The sequence below is a fragment of the Xylocopa sonorina genome, chromosome 2, assembly GCF_050948175.1.
Source record: "Xylocopa sonorina isolate GNS202 chromosome 2, iyXylSono1_principal, whole genome shotgun sequence".
NCBI lineage: Eukaryota > Metazoa > Arthropoda > Insecta > Hymenoptera > Apidae > Xylocopa > Xylocopa sonorina.
Genome location: NC_135194.1, coordinates 15416076 through 15433528, shown reverse-complemented (window position 1 = coordinate 15433528; position 17453 = coordinate 15416076). Strand labels below are relative to the sequence as shown.

The window sequence follows — 17453 nt, the reverse complement described above, 5'->3', positions numbered from 1 at the left end:
TAACAGAATTGCGCGAGAATTAGACGCATCACGATGGCAAGGCTGAGAAATCACCGATTCGAATATCTGACTCGAGCGGTGACTATAATCGATACGGCGTGGGTTCTCTCTACGCGGGAGAGAATCGTCATACGTAGGACGCAATATTTCCTCCAATTTCCAAGCGGTTTGATTCACATTCAGATCTGTACTTTCCTACGATGGAGAGTCGGTTAACACGAGCCGAGAAGGCGAGAGAAACGCGACGATTGAGAATCGCGATGCGAACCAGAAGATAGAAGAGGTACGTGGGGGTGATCGAAGAAGGATTGCCGTACGGTAACCGTTGAAAGGGCTTCCGTTCGTAGAATAGTGAACATTAGTTTGCTGTTCGTGCGAAAGCGAAGCATCGAGGTCGTGAAAGATCGCGACCGCGGTCCAGGCACAAGAGAATCACTTTAACGACTCGAAGGAATCCAGGGAAGCTCACGTTTCACGTTGCTGGCACGATTACTGTCCTGGAACATGTCCCCGATCTTCGGTCCTATCCCCTTTCACAGCGTGACGCCGTTGCTCTCTCAGTTTTCTCCTCTTTCGTCTTCCGTGGATGCTGAGGTTCTTTCCGGTTATGTGTGACATAAGCTTCGCGAGAAGCGAACAGAGTCCTCGAACCGTAGCAAAAATATTAACGTTGATCTACTAAATCGGTTGCATCGTTTGCATCGCGGTGATGCTTCCCTTTTCTCTCGTACACGCTGCTCTCCTTCTCTCCCTTCGTTCTCGTTGTCACAATCGTCCTTGTGCTCTCGAGTGTACGTATATGGTTCAAGATGCAATAGAGGGGACGTATGTGCGATATGCCGACATGAGACAGGCTCGCTACTCGTACACGCTTCTTTTCACCGGATAGCACGTAGAATCGTTACGAATTATTTCGATCCTACGGTCCGCTGATGGAACCGGCGGTGGTGCTCGCACGAACGTGGACAACAGACGCGTGGACGGTAGAAAGAAGGAATAATTTTCGGAGCCATGTAGCTCGGTCCCGTGGCCTCCCTCCTCGCTGGAACTTGGCTATTTTTTTCCGGCCGCTGGGCCGATCGGGTTCGTCTTTCGTCCTCTCTCTTTTTCCTTTTTATTTATCTATCTTTCGTTTCTCTCTTCTGGTTATCCAAGCCACGGAACGGCTTCCGGTGTTTCTCGTTCTATGCGGTTCGTCGGGCGACTGGTAGCCCCGAATAGCGCGCGAATTCTCTTCGTTTCTTCTCGATCGTCGAGCTGCTGTAGCTGAAGAGACTCTAGCAACGCGCCCCGTGCATACGAACGTCAATATCCAACTGAACCACCGTTGCGCGGCTATGTGCGCGCGCGCTTACGCACGCACGCTAGGGAACCAACGGGACGAAGCAGACCCTGGAGCTTCGGCGCTACGACAAAGCTTTGCACCGCTTTCAATCCCCGATTGGCCGTGGTAATTATGCACATATGGCGCATACGATGTACAGGCTCCCAACTGTCGACCCTCTGCGTTTCGCTCACGGACAATATCGTTGGACGTATTTCGAGAACGGCCGAGTTTCTACTGGCCGACTTCCCTACGGCAGAAAAATCGGTACAGGATCACACGGTAGAGGGGAGGAACCAGTTCGCGTTGATCTATCCATCTGTTAATCGTCGAGAGAGGACGATGCAGCGCACCCCTTTTCCTTGTTCTCTGTGTTTTTGGTCAACGTTACGGTGCTCTACCTCGTGGGGGAGAGGCAAAGTCGCACGCGCCCGCGCGAGTACCTCGCCGCACATCGATCTTCGACGTAGCCAATCCCCGCCATTTTCGTTCGCCTCGATTGGCCCCCGATCGCTACTTTCCTCGTGTGTCTCTACGAATAGAATTCGCCTTACTTCTTTCCCCTAGTTACGACGGACGTATTTCCGATTCTAATCGACCAGCCTCGGCGATGGTTTACGCTTTTACTGACCTTCGACTCTCGGGACCTAGCTCCCTCGAGGTTCTTCCTGATCGTTAGCTAAGGTCAGGTGGTTGTACGACGGACGATGGATTTACTACGTAAATCGTGACGAGAGTCGACAGAATTTGGTCCTTGGCTTGTGTATTCCTTTACTTTCTTCGAGTCTGACCAGAAACTGTTTCTAGCGTTGTCTGGCTGATACCAGGCGATTCTACTGCAGGAAGGATTCTGTTTAGTTATACGTGTTGTTCATTGACGAAATACAAATCGTAAATGGATGTTTCGAACCACGCGAACCACGCGACAGAATTTTCACGAGTCGCAGCAGGCACTCGTGCAAAGACTAGGGTATCAGTTTATGGGTTCTATCATGAACCGAATAATCATGTCAAGGGCACATCATGCCGAAGCACGACGAAGAAATCAATTTGTTTAATAAATACCTCCTGCGAACGAAACGTGCGCCTACATATTTATGATACGATTGATTTTGCGCGATCGTACCCAATTGCGACACGAATTACTGTTCGATTTATCAAATTAATTCCCCCTTTCTTGCTATCTATTTATAGTGAACCGAGAAACCCTGGTAAACGGACGATGTTTAAAATGATTTCACGCCGAGTATACAGTTTAAATCAATTTCATTCTCTTCTTTCGCACACCGTTTGGTTGGGACTTTTTTTCTCCCTCGTAGGTAAACAAAAGCCATTTTACTTCCTTCTGTACGACGTAACTGCCGGGTATTCCCTACCGTAAAGTGTCTCGCGTCACATCCTCATTCACGAACTTATTAATAAAGAGACATTGTTTACGCGTAATTAATTTCAAGTCGCGTTCGCGCAGTGTAACGCGGCTTTCAAAGGACGAAGCGAAACTAAAGGGCCGTGGATGTACAATTTTTGCTTCGTGGCTACATTCATTATTGTCTACGAAGGTTTAATATTGCGCAATCGACGGTTTTCGAGGTTGCAGAATAGTCGAATGCGAAAATTTTGCTCGAGTTGAGCAAGTTGACGGAACAATTCTGTTTACGATTTCAAATCTGCACGTGACCGGAAATGGCGTGCGGCTTTCGTGATCGAAGGCTTCATTTATTTGTATTTTACGTCTTTTCGTGTTGCGAGCAACTCTGCTTAACAAGCGTATTCCTACGAAATCTCGCCTGGATGGATCTAACAATTCCGTTCGCCTCGATAAAAATAAGTTTCGTATGAATAGAATCGGTTTTACGATCGATTCAAGCGTTTTAAGAGGCAAACGTCGCTGTTCGAACATTCTTACGTAAATATTAAATAATACTCGCTTAGGTGGCTGAAGGCAGGGTGAGAAACAGTTGTGGAAAAGACAGGCTAGACGGGATGAAGTGAAGGGTTACTCGAAGTACGTAGCAAGATTTAACAGTGTATATACATATATTTTCAAACATGTACTTATATCAAACATAAATTGTTGGAGAAAGCTTTCGTTGTCTCTAAATCCGACGCAATAGATTGGCGAATCCTGACCGATAAAAGTATTCCTGTGCACATTAGCCAGCTGTGTACAGAAATACAGGGAATTCGCTTAACAAGAATGGAAGTTGCATAATCAGCGAAATTAATAGAACGATCAGCTTCGCTATCGATATTATGTCGAATCAAGTCAAGGCGATAAGCTTCGTTTTATTCACTCGATGATGCAGTAGGAAGAGTCTGAAACAATTAAATCGTGCAAGTTGCGTGAATCCAGAATCTAGTTCCATAATTTACAGTTTGCATCGAATATCGTAAAGTCATACTTGTCGTCGAAATAATCCAATCTATGTAAGCACCAACTCTGATATTTATACCAGGAGTCACTGCGCAACCGCCACCTTTGCTGATGACCCCTACCAATACAATATTCTCAGTCGTAGGATTTTGCCATAGAATTGGCCCGCCACTGTCCATCTGTTGATTGAACGTGTTTTTAATATCGCCACACTTGTAGAAAAGTTACTTAACCGATAGATCGACGCGATTTTCCTCCAATATTTAGAGTCTTACCTGACATGAATCCTTTCCCTTTGTGTAGGTACAAACCTGGTCTGACGTTATGTCTCTGTAGGATTTAGAACACTGCAGGTTTGTAATCACACTTACGGTAACTTTTAACAGAACGTTAGACGGTGCCTCAGCGAAGTCCGTCGATCCCCAACCTAGTTTTAATACGATCATTAACATAAAGAAGAAGCTACATCAAGTAAGTTCTTGATCACCAACCTAATATATCAACAAAACTGCCGCCAAAAGTATCCGGCGAGTGTTGGAAAGGTAGGCAAGCCGGCCCGACTTTGAGATTATACTCTATATCATACTCTGTTTGTACGAGAGCCAAGTCGTTTAGTTGAGTAGCTGGGTCGTAATTAGGATGGACAATGATTTTGGCCACTGAATGATATCTGGTGGCATTTGTCTCCTTCTCTAGATTTTTACAATTACTGTAATCGAAAAGGAACAGACGAAATGTCAACACTTGTGTAAGTGGTACTTACCCGTGTCAACATCGTGCTCGCCGACTACGATACGCAATTCATTCGTCTCTCTATTGTACACGCAATGTCCCGCTGTTAAAACGAACTTGGTGCTTATTATAGTGCTTCCACAAAATATCATCTGAATCCCAATGTCCATAATACCGGCCATCATCGGGTATTCGTTCACTCCCGTAACATTACCACCAACGATCCTACTCTAAGGGCAGACAAGAAGAGATCTATCATTTATTCACTGTTTTCTTCGATCTGCACAGGGAAACGTCAACGAATTTGTCCAAAACAAGTACACACAGGATTCTTCCATCCACATTTGCACTCTGTATAGTCTATCGGTCTCTTTATTGCTTCCGCTTGGCAGAAAAACGTACCACCCCTCGTCCAAAATGGTGCGGTCAATGTTAATATCATCGAGGGCGAATCTGATATCAAATTAAACGTTCCATCACCGCAGTACCGATGTTGTACGTTGGAAGCGTTTGTCTGAACGGACAATCCATCTTGGACACAGTTTTTACTCTGCGACAAATCACACGTCATTTATTTTTAATCACACGTTCGACTCTGCTATGGGAACATTGGTCTTACCCATGGCAAATGGAATGCAGAACAGGTTAAATTAATCCGATATTCACTCTCCACAATCCATTTACATAACTGTGATCCTCGATACGCACTTGGATAATTAGGATTGTAAATGTTGTACGATTCGCCAGGGACTATATATTGCTGATAGTTGCATGGAGCCCTTAAATCAGCTGGTTCAATCGGAAATATAAGGCAACAGACTAACAACAAAACCGCTGTAACATAAAAATTTCTATTTAGAATAATCCTTAAGTGAAGGATTATGGATTTCTTTTTCGATACGTTTACGGCGAAAAAAAATATATCAAGAAATTAAACGTAAATTCCATTGCAACATACGTATACGAAATATCACATAAGCTAAAATTTAATATTGATTCAATCAAGGGTCTGTTGATCTTAGATATGGCCAGAAGATACGTTTTTTGATACCGCGAAGAGCCAGTGTAAATGCTGATGGATAGCTTTTGAATATTTTTTAACAAATTTTTCTTATCAAATACCGAGATTGATTGTGTATACCTTTGGCTATGATACCGTCAATCGCGATGATACAATTTACGGAAGTCATATTTCGGCGAATAAATTTACGTTACTTGTGACGTTACTTGTCACGTACCGGTGCGAAATTTTTTGGAGAACAACCGCCACCGTATGGCTGCACTCGCGTGCATTTCGATGCTTTTATTCGCATTGAAAGGACTAGGTAAAGCAAAGACGGTAATTTCGTAGTTATTATCTCACGTTGTCTTATCAGAGGTAGTTGTAACCTCGAAAATAAAAGTAGATTTATAACCACCAATAATACTTTCGCAAAGGCAGTTAAAGAAATAAATTCCGCGCTAATTCTCAAGGTATGCGTACATTATTTTTACGCGTATATCATATTCTCTTTTTAATCAGTTAATACAATCGCTACAGTTGGAATTATTCTTTGTGGCAGTGTTAAATTTTCCAATGAGATGTCCGAGATACATGAATCTTCGGCTTAATTGGAATTTACGTATATCTGATGTCAACAATTTGATATGAAGATTATATTGTTATTTCTTAATACTTCGTAGTATTTACTGATATTATAATACGGTCTTTGGTATTTTTTCAGAATTATTACGTAAATATTTAATCTTTTAAAAACGAGTGTAGTATAATGTTATGAAATATATTAACATTTGATAAATAATGAATGATATGGAGTAGAATGTAGTACAGTGTGCTTGTACATCGCATATTTGTTTATCCTTTCTTTGTACAAGCCATTAATAGATAATTCATAACATTAAAAGTTACTTGACAAAAAAGCATTTTCCTTGTATACCTATGATTTTAAATGATGTAGAGATACAAGTATAACGTCAAACAGTCGAGGACAGTTATTATATATTAACTATTACGATTAAGACAAAACATTGATAGTAATACATTTTTTTAAGATAATAAGTATATGAATTATGATTTTTCTATGCAAGAAACTGAGTGGTTTTTTATGATTTAAAAAACGAGTTGTTTATGTTTCCTAATGTATGTATGTTTGAAAATTTAATAATTAAGAAGAATATCGAATCTAATCTACGTTTAAATTTTTTAAATTTCCTCGGTAGATAAGCAGATAAATGAATAAATTACAAGTGGGCAACAACGATTTAAACGCCATCTAGTGAATACTATGGTCAGTACAGCAAGTAGTTGCTATGGCAATAAACGGAAAATACAAATTTGGAGATGTATAAAAGTATTCACGTGTTTACAAGAAAAACGCGTGCATATTTCGCTTCGTTAAACAGGTGATGATTTTATCACGTGAGGTTAATCAATTCTGCTGTGTTCTTACGTATTTTGTGCGATCTTGACCCGAATAAGTTCATAAACAGATGTTTCTAAATTGTAAATAGAAGCACCAATGGCCAGTCATGACAGGAGTATTGAACAGGAAAAGAAGAAGGTAATTTGCTTTTATTAAATTAAAATAAATATTGCAAAATTGTCATATAATCTTAACCTCGTTCTTTTTAACCGTATTACAGCACAGTTGCAAAAGAATAAGCGCAGGTATGAGGAGCAATCAAGACACTTGCATACCAACTTACCGTCGCAGACACATATCAAGAGCAAAACATACACTCAAAGCTCACAAATGTCCATCAGATAACCCAATTGATAATGATATGAATGATCATAAGGATGAAGTACCTTTGAGAAGTAGAGATACAAAATGGGAGTATGAAAGAAGTAAAGAATCAAGCGAAAGGATTAATCCCCGAAAACAAGCATTGGATGAAGGTGATGCTGACTCAGGTATTAACATACATAAAAGTTATCTTACGTTAGTGCGTAAGATAACTTTTTTGCAGGTACATGACAATAAAAGTTTTATTTCTTATTGTACTAGGTATTAATTTATCAAGAGTAAAAGAGAAAAGTGTATCAAAGGATGCATTGAGAATAGCTAATGAGTATCGTAAATTAGAAAAACGTTATAAATGTGTTCAAGAGGAATGCCAGAAATTAAGTAACGTACTGGAACATAAAGAATTAGAGTTTAAGAAAGTGTGTTCGCACTACGAAGCAGTGATTCAAATGGTCCAAGAATTAGAAGAAACTAAAGTTAATTTGGCGAAGCAGAATCAAAGGCTTGAAACAGAGAAGATTCAATCGAATCAGGACATAACTCTTTTAAAGAGTATCGTTTATCAATTGAATACAGAATTGGAGAGGTATCAAGATAAAGTAAAAGACCAGAAACACGATAATGTTTCCGTTCGTGTAGAAAGCAGTGAAGAAGTACGTGATCCAAAAATTTGGGGAAGTGTAAATTTTCATGCTTTGGGTCCACTTTTGAATGCCTATCAAGAAAATTTATCAGAGAAACGGGAGCTTGTACAGATGTATGAGCAGGAGATGGCTGATTTTAGTAATAGATGTAAGGAAATTCTTACAGAAAATGAGATTATGCACAAAGAAGTAGAAGAACTGAAAACAGAGGTAAATAATCATAGATATATAAATAAACATGAAAAAGTAAGTTACCTTGTTAAATGAAAAATATACAGTGTGACAGGTATGCAAAGGAAATTAAAACACTGATAGAAAATACCACGTCGTTAAAAAAACAGAACGATACTCTGAAAAAAGAAATTGTGGATCGACGAAGGGAAGTCAACGACATTCGTTCATCTTATGAATTAAAAATGGAGATAATCTTAAAGCATAATGAAGTATTAAAACAGGAACATATAAGCACTGCATCAGAGCTAAGTAATCTTCGGGGTAAATACGAAATTCTAAGCAAAGAGTTTGATAAAATAAAAACTAAAGAAGAACAAACAGTACCTGCTACTGTTCATGCTACTGCCGTTGAAGAATGTAAGACACTGTTAGACGAATTAAAGTATCAATATGAGAATGAAAAACGAAATCTTTGTAACCACATAAAACGTATACAAGAGAATCAACCTGAAAACGAAAAACAGCTTATAATGGCCATAGCAGAAAGGAATCATTTAAAGGATCTTGCCGAAAATCTAGAGAAAAACCTAAAGTAAACAATTCATGTTCTTTTTTATACAATTTTTTATTATATTCGCAAACAATATAAACGTCGATTTTTTCAGACGTGCACAGCGGAAAATTGAACATATGCAAACTGTTGTTTATTCGACTCGTGTTTCACGTAATTCTTTGAAGGAGCAATTAAGTAAAGTGACTGCTTATTGCGAAGAATTATTTTCGGAGTATGAAAGAATTGTCGCAGAGAGGGAAAAATTACTCGGTCTTTTACGTGAAACGGAAAAAAAAAATGCAAATATGGATCGTCTTGGAAAAAGTATTACTAGTCGAGTGGAAGGATTAAAAAATCAGTTAGAGGTATTTATTAAATATCAACAATATTGATAGAATGATAAAAATAACCAAAAATATTTTATGATTTCAGATTGTCAAGAACGGTACAAAACATCAAGTAGACTCTGTAGAAAAACGCATAAGGTTACAAGAGCTCCATGTGCGTCGAATGAAGCATGATTATCAAAATAAAATAAAATATTTAAATGATATGATTAAACAAAAGGAAGACATTATCGAGAAGTTTCAAAGAGAAAAACATTCTGGTCAAAACAATTCGACAAACCGGATATCTCAGTCAGTGAATGACGATTAATCTAAACAATAATAATATTGCGACGAAGAAAACATGATCTTTGAAACAAGTTCATAAAACGCCGGCGCGTTATTAAACTTGTGATAAGATCATCTATAATAGATTGGACTTTGAAACTGATTTTCAACGAATCTCGTAATAAGCATCTAATTATGGAATAGGTGCTACTCGAGACACCGTCCCCGTATTTACCGACCGTGTCAGTCGCTTTATTTAGCAGTGACATCAAGTGAAGCAAGTGGCTGTGAAGGCTACTGCCCGCCACTGTATGAACGGCCGATGGCAGTGGAGACCCTACTAACCTCACGGTGAAAAGTTGATGTCATCCGTTATAGGTATGATGTCAGATGCGTTCCATTCATTCATATGTAAAACATACCTGGTTTGGCCTTAAGTTCTTTTATAGAATATAATAATAAGCCTAAATCTCGTCGATACATTGATATTTCAATAGGTCACCATTGCATACACATTCAAAGTATCCAATTATTTTTTTATCCTACAGAGTGCTGAAAGATACATTTTAAAATTCATATTCCTTCCTGGTTTTCCTGTTTTCCCGCATTATTCCGTATTGAATGCTTGGTGAAAGAAAACAGACTTTCTATAGTTCGAGTATTATGTTCAGAAATATACATTTCAAAAGAAAAAGGAGGCACGCGCTTTGAAAATAAAGAAATGCTAGGTAAGAAGGGTAAACCGTAGGTAGAGAGGTAATTTGCATTGATATAATAAGGAAAAGCTCTGTTTGGGGGCGACGTGCGTAACAGGGTGGTGGTGCGGCCATCGAGTGGCGTTGCGGGTCGGGACAGCTGCCGATTCAGTTGCTTCGCCAATGTTCGGAGACTATCGACGAATTTCGGGTATGTTCGTCAAAAGCAAAATGTCGTCTGCTAGGCGCGTCGTCAGGGACCGGGTCGTATTTCTAACGAGAAAATTGCTATGATAAGTGATAATGCGATGTCTCTGCGTACAAATGCGTAGTGTTTCTTGCTGGATAGTGTATCAGAAGTCGCAAAAGGATATTCTTCGGATTGGGCTGTCCCGTTGCCGACAAAAAAACTCGGCGAAAATACCGGTGAACATTGATTTTTCCTGTTCTCGCATCGTACTCGACAGATGATCAAACGGTAATGTACATTCTTTGTATTCTGCTGAGATTTTTTATCATTACGAGGGGTACAATGACTTTGTATTTTTTTCTAACAAAAATATCTGAAGGGGAGATAAGATATCTCGTGACCGATATTATATTGTGTTGAATTACTTACGTTTTTAAGATTCAGGTCGATATATTCGAATGAATCACAGTAACATTTCATTATTTTCGGTGGAACGGTTATCTCGATTATTTAGTCAGTTGCACGAATGTCTTCCGCAGATGTCGCTGATCATTACTATCGCACATTGCCCGCATAATTTTTACGCCTAGAGTACGAGACATCACGATTCTATGATAAGTTTATTTGAAGATAATTATCGTGCACATCTTCGTGATGCGCAAACTCAAAGAATTCAGTGTCATTTCGACGAAACATGACCGACTGGCATTCTTCTTACGGTTTCCGAATTTGTTAGGTTAGGTTTAACTTTGAAACAGCCAGGTTACATCTTTGTTTCATTCAGTAGGAATGTTTTGAAATACGAATGTTTTCGAGTGTTATTCACAGCAGAGAGGCGTACGAAAGCTCTTGTTGTGATTTTACGTTTGGACAAATCTAAATTTGACTTTGACAGAACAAATGGTGTGGAGGGGGGAGGAAATTACTTCGCGTGGTTGCGTGCGCGTAAACTGAAGCCTTTTGAGTCGCGAATATAGAACGGATGTTCGTATTTTTGCGTTCGAGGTGAAAAAGCAAATAAACGAAATCGTGAAGCGTTTAACTGGTGTAAATGTTTTGCCGTGTACAGATGTTTCAATTGATAAACATTGGAACATGCATTTCGATCGAACGAAGAAGCATTGTATCCCGAGCAGCAGCAGCAGAAGTATTGTTCGCGGATAATATAAAATCTCAAGGTTATCATTTATTTCTAGCATAGATATGCGTAAGCATGTGTCAACTTCGTTCGAAAGTAGAACGATGATCTGTACATCAAAGAATTTACGCGTGTTTCATTCTGTTACTGCAGTCTGAGAATTAGTTGTACTTGATATGTTACCACATCCGGTTCCGGTTCTTTGTATCAGATCTCTCTCGATTTATCGCTCTAACAATTGGCATGCGCATTTATGCGAGCATAAATTAGCTAGGAAACACGTTAAATTTTGTATTATCGCAAGTGTTGCCTCATTGTTTAATCGAGATTTCGTGATATTTCGAACGTTCTTAGAAAGCGTCGTACGTCAGGAAACTCTGCTTTCCCCGCAGTTGTGAGTCATAACACGATTACTGAAATATTAATGCAGTACTATTTGCTCCCCCCTCCTTGAATGAACGCATATATTGCGATTGATCCAGAGATCATATATCTGCAAATAACATATTTGCAAATATTTTTGCAATATTTCTTTTTTAATTTATAGAATGTTTCGGGAAAAGGGCAGTATAGAGGACAGCGAGGGCGGTGGAACTGTGCTGCGCTATTTCGACGACTGAAGCATCGAAGGTTCTTGGATTCGTGGGAAGTCTTGAAACGAAGAGCAACGAGAATTCGAGGCAGTGGTTGAAAGAGGTCGAGCTTGACCTAACCATTTTCAACGAAATCTAACCTGACCTAAGCGCCGCTGACGACGAAGATACGAAACATTGTTGATTATCGGCGTGCAGGAAGCACGATACGTTGCTGGCTAAGCAACCGCTACGCACGTATCGCTCTCCATCGTTAAATCACCGGCGAGCATCGTCAAAAGGACGCCAGGCATCGCGTACGCTTTCCCTGTTCGTCGTCCTCTTTGCCACCTCTCTTCCTTCCGTTCCGCCGGTGTGCAGTCCGTGCACTTCTACGCAGCGGTACGCTACTCTACCCTACAGCAGCGACGTCGGCCAGTAAATAAACGCGCGGCAATGCACGATTCCAGTTCCACGTGCTCCACGTTTCTCTGAAACTATTTTCAACCGCGTAGACATCGATTCCGAAACACAAAAGAGAAAGAGAAGGGTGGGGGAGAAGCGAAGAACGCCGCCAGTGAAATCTACACGGGGTGAGGAAGAGACCAGTAAGAAGGATGTCGTATCTAATATCGCGTGCAAAGTTGCCAGCTGCCCGCTGTCGATAACACGGGCGACTTAGTTTCGGTTGCGCTTACTGTTCACCGCTGCCTCGCGAACGCTATTGAACGAAGACGACGTAATACTTCGCGGGGCTCGCTGTGTGTCGCGATTGTGAAATTGCCAAGTGGTTGTGAAACAGTGCCGAGCGACAGAGGAGTTGCACGAATATGGTGTAAGAAGAAAAAAAAGGAGAAGTTTCGATCAACAGCTTTAGAGGATGGAGTTCGAGCTGGACGGAAGTCTGAAGGAATGGGTAAAGGACAAACCTTTGAGTATCCTGCAGCTAGATCCTGCTGACAGAGCCGTCTTACGGATTGCCGGTAAGTGTCAATCACCGTCCTCTGTTCAGTTTCCGTTTTCATAAGCCGGTTACGTACTTGAATTCTCTACCGTGTGTGTTCGGCTTCCGCCTTTCGTTTTCGTTCGATACGTGATTCGCGATCAGTATATTATTATTAGTAAAGCTGCGCTTATCGCTTTGCCGCATAGCGAACAGAAAATTCGCGACGTACGTCGTCGAAGTTAAAAAAACAAATTAAGCGCCCCGGGCGTTCTCGAGCAAAGTATTCGATCAATTGTAAAATAGGCGTCATTATACGAGCACGAGTGTACTGCATTACGGCAGTGACGTTTGTCGTGCTCCTACCACAGCAATACGAGCTTCGTAGTAATTGACAATGCGTACGTAATCGACCAGAATGTATAAACGAGCTCTGAATTAATGACCGTACCGATATATCAATCATTTACTTTAACATTTTTTGTCTGGCAAGCTATTTAATCGAGGAAACCTAAGACTTTTCGTCTCGGTGCTTCCGAATCGATAATGACGCGTTTAATTGATGAAATTTTTTTTTCTCCTCTGCAACCCCTCACCCTCTCTTCCCCCCTCTTTCTCCATTAACCCCCTGCTGGTTCTCTCTCGAATGCCCCTTATCGATCGCATCGATTCGCGCATAGGGGTTTCGTGAGAAACGGAAAGTATGGCCGTTCGAATCGTCGTGAACCGGCTCGGTCGAAAACCGATACATGCGTTTACGCGATGTCTTGTACGAGAAAATTGGCCACGTTGTAAATTCTCCCGAAGTAGGAAACGAGATGCGTTTTGCGGTACAGTCTTGCGTCGACCTTCGTCGAGGGGTGCTGACCAGCGATAGACACTCGAAACCATTCGATAAATATCGAATTGCAGATGTCCGATCATCTTACCGTGAGAGTTTTTTTTTTCAACGGACTCGGAGATGCTATCGTATTTTTTCGCGTGCGCTTTGATCGTCCGACGAATTCCATTCGTATGCATACGTATACTCGCATGGTTCGAAATCTAGGGGAACTGGCATCTCTTCCGCTGGCATCGAGCGTGGCTTCCTGTTTTTCTTTTTTCTTTTCCATTTTTTTTCTTTTTTGTTTCTTCTCTTTCCTCGCATAGGACAAGCATATGTATGCATATGAACGCATGCATCTAGAACATATCCGATTCGTGAAATTACAGGCTCTGATTCACGCTCACAAAAGCAGTGGCCCGTTCTCCGGTCTCGGTTCCGCACCATTTTCAAGTGGCGTCGTTAAAATGGTGTTTGATCGACGTAACGTAACTCTCGTGATCTCGTAAATTGTTCTCGGCTGGTAGGCGAGCCGATATCGAAGCATCGCATCTCGGGCACGCGAACATAATTGTTTCTAATTATAACGACCTATTGGTGGGCTATCGTAAATGCTCTAGTAACCGTTGCTCTATCGAGTGTAGGTATATCCCTCCAAGTGCATGCACAACGATTCTCTCAATTGGCTCACTCGGGACCCGGCCGTGCTCCGTTCTCCTCCCACTGGTTGTTTAATTTACGGCTTTCCGGGAACGCGGGACGGTGAATCTCAGCGTAACACGACTTTTATACCGCGATTGAACGCGTTCCGGTCGGGAAGGATGAATGAAGACACACTTGCGCCTCGATCAAAGCGGCAGACAACCGACTAACGCGCAGCGATTCAACCACGTCGTCGCGTCGATGAACTCACGGCCGTGTGCTTTTCAGCGGTCACGGTCCATGGGATCCTCGTCGGAGAGGTTATGCTAGTTCACCGTGTGCCTACGCGGCTAGCAGGGAGCGGAGGCGGCAGGTTAGGTCGGTTCGCATTAATCTAGGAGCGTGGAGGCGGCAACAGGTGCTCGGGTCACGGTTCGATGCCCCAGCCTCGAGAACATCTTCTTTCCCCTCTCTCCTTCGTTTCCTCTTCTGCGAGTTTTTACCACCTCCTCGTTACTTCCTTCCTCGCGCAGGCTCGTTTAGCTTGGATAAACCGCGTTTAGGCCGGTTGATTCGAACCCCCCAAAATTCGTGGGAACCGTTGCGTAGCATGAAAATTCAATTCTCCCTTTCTATCGAAATCGTGTTACACGCATAAATAGAATCCTACTCGACGAAACGTTTTACTTTTCAAACTGAAATCGCGAATCAGGAGGTTGACGCATATCTGACTGTGCATGAGAATTGTCGGATAATTAGAGAACCATTGTTGAACGACAAGGTACGTAATATAGCACGATCGAATTGTTCAGGGGGTACGTGTGAACTTTAGACAAGTGCATGGATGCGCTTTGGTATCGTACAGTTATTCCGATACCTGCTTTTCTTTGCTTGGGGCGAGGCTTCACGAGCCGCTCGCTAGATGTCCCGGAGTACCTGAAGTACCTCGAGAGGTTGGGGTAGCATCCGTGAGTCACCTTGCATTTTCCACGAGGAGCTTTCACAACGGGTGCACGTGTAAAGGGTTGCGAGTAAGAAGCAAGTATCTCTTAACGCGAAAGGAGGCTGTAGACTGGCGTCTTAATTAGCTGCAATGAATTCACCCTTTCAGTTTAGCCACTCACCTGATTCGGAAAGTTCCCTCGAAGCGCACCCTCTTGACCGTCGAGGATCTCCATCGATCCGCGAGTACATTGAGCGGACCAACATGTTAGTTGTTGGTCCTATTGGACTCGAGTCCGATCAATCGATCGGACGTTCACAATCGGACTAAATTTCGTTGGGCGTGATCCCCCTTTTTATTATATATTTTGTGTAGCAATCTTCGTTTCGATCGAGGTACAGTTAGGAATGTGCGTGAACTTGCCAAGGAGGCAAAGAAGAACAGGGGAAAAAAAAATAAAAGTAACAGAAAAAAGAGTGCCGTGTGTGGGATCCAGGCCACGTGTCGGGAACGATGAACCGCTGCTTCGAACTCATCGAATATGTAGTAGACATTGCTAAATAGCGTTAGAGCAGTGAGAATTATCTCTTTCGAAGCGGTCGTCAACAGTACGAGTCGGCGTCCGCCAAGTGCGACTATGATACCGCGTTAGTTGCGTCGTCCTCGGCATATCAAGTGGTTACTAAAACTGCATTCATTCATATGTAATAACGTTATTCGTCGGATATCACGCGTACCGTGAATAATTTGCGGGTGAGACACGCGCATCATCGTTCCGTGTGGCGAAACGATGAAAATGGATGCAGTGAAGATCGATACTGAGAAATGGTTCGCTTAAAGTCTGGCGACAGGCTTTTGTATTTCTATTGAAATTCAAATTATTCTGACCCCTGGAATTTGTACGTGTTCGTGCTTCTGAAACGGGTACGGTTTTACCAGATTTGGATTTTTTCTTGTTTGGTCACTTTTGGCCCTATAGATGTGCGTATATTCGAGAAACCGTGTCACATTTAAATGTACCCAAAACTGGTTAAAATATCGGTTTTCAGGATAGTGGTAAATTTATGGTAATGGTATGATAGAAAGGTGACCGTCTGGTATTGGGGTCCGATCTTCTATGTTCGTAACGTTGATTATCATGCACGCTTCTAGCATCTTAAAAGAGGTCGAAAAGAACGGTTAAGTGGTCGATGATAATGGACGGTTATCGCGAATAGAAATTGTCCGTCTAATCTTTGTTTCAGTATTTGTTCTTTCACCTTTGTACCTGGTACAATATTAAATCATTCATAAGTTTTTTTGCCAGTCGAGTGCAGTCGGAGAGATAAGTTAGCGAACTTCGCGAGACGTGTTATCGTTTATCTCGATAAGATAAACATTTCTGCATTTGTGGCGGGCGGGATTAGCGACCTAGAGGAAAGTCACATATTTAGTGTCCACATCTGTTAGCGGCGGTGCCACGTTTGCCGTTGAGTTTCACTGCGAGCATAAACAAGAGGTAGAATATCGGCGACGTTTAGGGATGATCGACGAAGAAAAAATGAGATGGGCTTGGCTTGGCGCCAGATCGGGGGGATTCTCACGCTGGCTAGCGCGCGAGGACCCCCGGGTGGTTGCGATACGCCGCGCCGCGTCTTCTTCTTGTTTCGCGATCTTCCGTTTGGTCAAAGAATTCTGCGCGCAAACGGTGAACGACGAGGGAGGTTTACGGCGTTCAGTGAATGTCAGAGGCGTTCGTACCCTCGCGTGAAACACGACTGACGGTTGTCCTGTTTGGCAGTCGGCGTTGGGTGGATTTAATTTGTGATTCGCGGTATTTTAACTAACCGACTGGAAGAATTCCCGGCGGAACGGTAAACGGAGAGGATTACGGTTGCGAATAGGTATCAGAGCACTGTGTTTTATGCGTGAACCGTGGTCGATGCCCTGTTTGGCATACGCCGTTCTAGGTGCGATTTAATCCCCGTTTCGTGGTTTTTTAACCGACTGAAGCCGCTTACGCAATAATCTGCAATCTGCAAAGTAATAGCATCGGCGAAGCGGCTAATAGCGTTGGTGAATTCGCTAATAGCCACCTCATTCGTCGACTGGTTACGCAAGAGGCTCTCGATTCAAGAAATTGGCCGCGAAACGGGAATCGGGGCGAAGGGACATCCTCAGTTTGGAAGGGTAGCGTTTTACGACGGGTGAGTCGCGGCTTTCGTTGTCCCGTTTGGCACACGGTGTTTGGGTGCGATTTAATTTGCGATTCGTGGTATTTTCACGGCGCGCCCCTGTCGTTACGTGACCTGCCCTACGAACCTGTTTGTAACGGCAGCTATTCTGCGGGCGGAGCGCACTGTCGA

General features: G+C 42.4%; 3 protein-coding genes across 5 annotated transcripts in view; 2 read left to right on the top strand and 1 right to left on the bottom strand.

Moving 5' to 3' along the window:
* Positions 1-3342: 3342 nt before the first annotated feature.
* On the bottom strand, positions 3343-5733 carry LOC143432755 (venom serine protease 34). 2 transcript variants are annotated; one of them, XM_076909637.1, is made up of 8 exons: positions 5669-5733; positions 5050-5264; positions 4756-4980; positions 4462-4660; positions 4190-4390; positions 3974-4125; positions 3727-3877; positions 3343-3640 (listed from the first exon to the last, which is right to left on the bottom strand). In XM_076909637.1, the coding sequence occupies exons 1-8, from the start codon at positions 5721-5723 to the stop codon at positions 3615-3617; spliced, it is 1224 nt and encodes a 407-aa protein (XP_076765752.1). In that variant the 5' UTR covers positions 5724-5733; the 3' UTR covers positions 3343-3614. The 2 variants fall into 2 exon arrangements, with proteins under 2 accessions (XP_076765752.1, XP_076765754.1); XM_076909639.1 differs by having other exon boundaries at positions 5572-5697.
* Positions 5734-6747: 1014 nt separating this feature from the next.
* LOC143432754 (uncharacterized) lies at positions 6748-9663 on the top strand. The gene is made up of 6 exons (XM_076909636.1): positions 6748-6991; positions 7074-7344; positions 7439-8031; positions 8100-8587; positions 8661-8913; positions 8981-9663. The coding sequence occupies exons 1-6, from the start codon at positions 6950-6952 to the stop codon at positions 9203-9205; spliced, it is 1872 nt and encodes a 623-aa protein (XP_076765751.1). The 5' UTR covers positions 6748-6949; the 3' UTR covers positions 9206-9663.
* A 419-nt stretch (positions 9664-10082) lies between these two features.
* Positions 10083-17453, top strand: part of Shot (dystonin-like protein short stop) — a 76178-nt gene continuing 68807 nt past the window's right edge. For both annotated transcript variants that reach the window (XM_076909630.1, XM_076909628.1), the window contains exons 1-2: positions 10083-10335; positions 11733-12740. In XM_076909630.1, the coding sequence (XP_076765745.1) occupies positions 12638-12740 (103 nt within the window). In that variant the 5' untranslated portion in view covers positions 10083-10335; positions 11733-12637. The remainder of the gene's footprint in view (positions 10336-11732; positions 12741-17453) is intronic.

Coding starts and splice junctions, on each gene's coding strand:
- LOC143432754 (XM_076909636.1), top strand. CDS start 6,950: ATGGCCAGTCATGACAGGAGTATTGAACAGGAAAAGAAGAAG. Junction 6,992..7,073: donor TTGAACAGGAAAAGAAGAAG/GTAATTTGCTTT, acceptor ACCGTATTACAG/CACAGTTGCAAAAGAATAAG. Junction 8,914..8,980: donor GATTAAAAAATCAGTTAGAG/GTATTTATTAAA, acceptor TTATGATTTCAG/ATTGTCAAGAACGGTACAAA.
- LOC143432755 (XM_076909637.1), bottom strand. CDS start 5,723: ATGCACGCGAGTGCAGCCATACGGTGGCGGTTGTTCTCCAAAAAATTT. Junction 3,878..3,973: donor AGGGAAAGGATTCATGTCAG/GTAAGACTCTAA, acceptor TTCAATCAACAG/ATGGACAGTGGCGGGCCAAT. Junction 3,641..3,726: donor TTGGATTATTTCGACGACAA/GTATGACTTTAC, acceptor TAATTGTTTCAG/ACTCTTCCTACTGCATCATC.